The sequence below is a fragment of the Myotis brandtii genome, unplaced genomic scaffold, assembly GCF_000412655.1.
Source record: "Myotis brandtii unplaced genomic scaffold, ASM41265v1 scaffold915, whole genome shotgun sequence".
NCBI classification, from domain to species: Eukaryota; Metazoa; Chordata; class Mammalia; order Chiroptera; family Vespertilionidae; genus Myotis; species Myotis brandtii.
In genome coordinates this window covers 1,706,419-1,707,031 of record NW_005371769.1, presented here as the reverse complement: position 1 = coordinate 1,707,031, position 613 = coordinate 1,706,419, and the positions used below count along the sequence as shown (strand labels likewise).

The 613-nt window shown below is 58.2% G+C and overlaps 1 protein-coding gene across 1 annotated transcript in view; it reads left to right on the top strand.

The window, feature by feature from the left end:
• CDH4 (cadherin 4, type 1, R-cadherin (retinal)) overlaps window positions 1-613 on the top strand; it is a 151,752-nt gene that overhangs the window by 145,723 nt on the left and 5,416 nt on the right. The window contains exon 16 of the mRNA XM_014532776.1: window positions 2-60. Coding sequence (XP_014388262.1) covers window positions 2-60 — 59 coding nt within the window. The remainder of the gene's footprint in view (window position 1; window positions 61-613) is intronic.

Genomic DNA, 613 nt, shown 5'->3' with positions numbered 1-613 from the left:
CTGTACCCGGTCAGGCCTGTGGTGCCCCACCCAGGGGACATCGGAGACTTCATCACCGAGGTGGGTGCCCAGGCAGTGGGGAGGGCCCCGAGCAGGGCCCCTCCTAACGGTAAAGCCCTATTAACACAGACAACCAACAGTGGTGCCCTCTGCACTGGGCCCTGGGGTGCCGAGAGAGGCCGAGCCCCGCCCTCAGCACCTGGTGAGGGGCCTACTCCCCGCCCTCATTTCTGACTGCATTTGCCGGTGCGGGGGGGGGGGGGGGGGGGGGCTGGCCGCACTCACACCCCCAGAATCTGATGTGGGGAGACGTTATTGAAACGTGGGGGCTCAGTCAAAAGCAGAGACTGTGCAGGACAGCGCCCAACGCAGGCCACGTCCCAGCAAGAGAGGCTTCCACACCTGCCCCGAAGTTCACTCGGCTTAGGCAGCGCTCGCTGGCTCCCATGTAATAAAAGTTTTAAAACCCCCGATAGTAGGCCTTCCCCAATCCACGTTTTTAAAGTTTCCTTGTTTTATTTTTGTTGCAGTCTAAATTATTTTTTGTATTCTTTATTGTTGAAAGTATTACATATGTCCCCTATTCTCCCGCTGTCCTCTCCCAGCCGCCCCC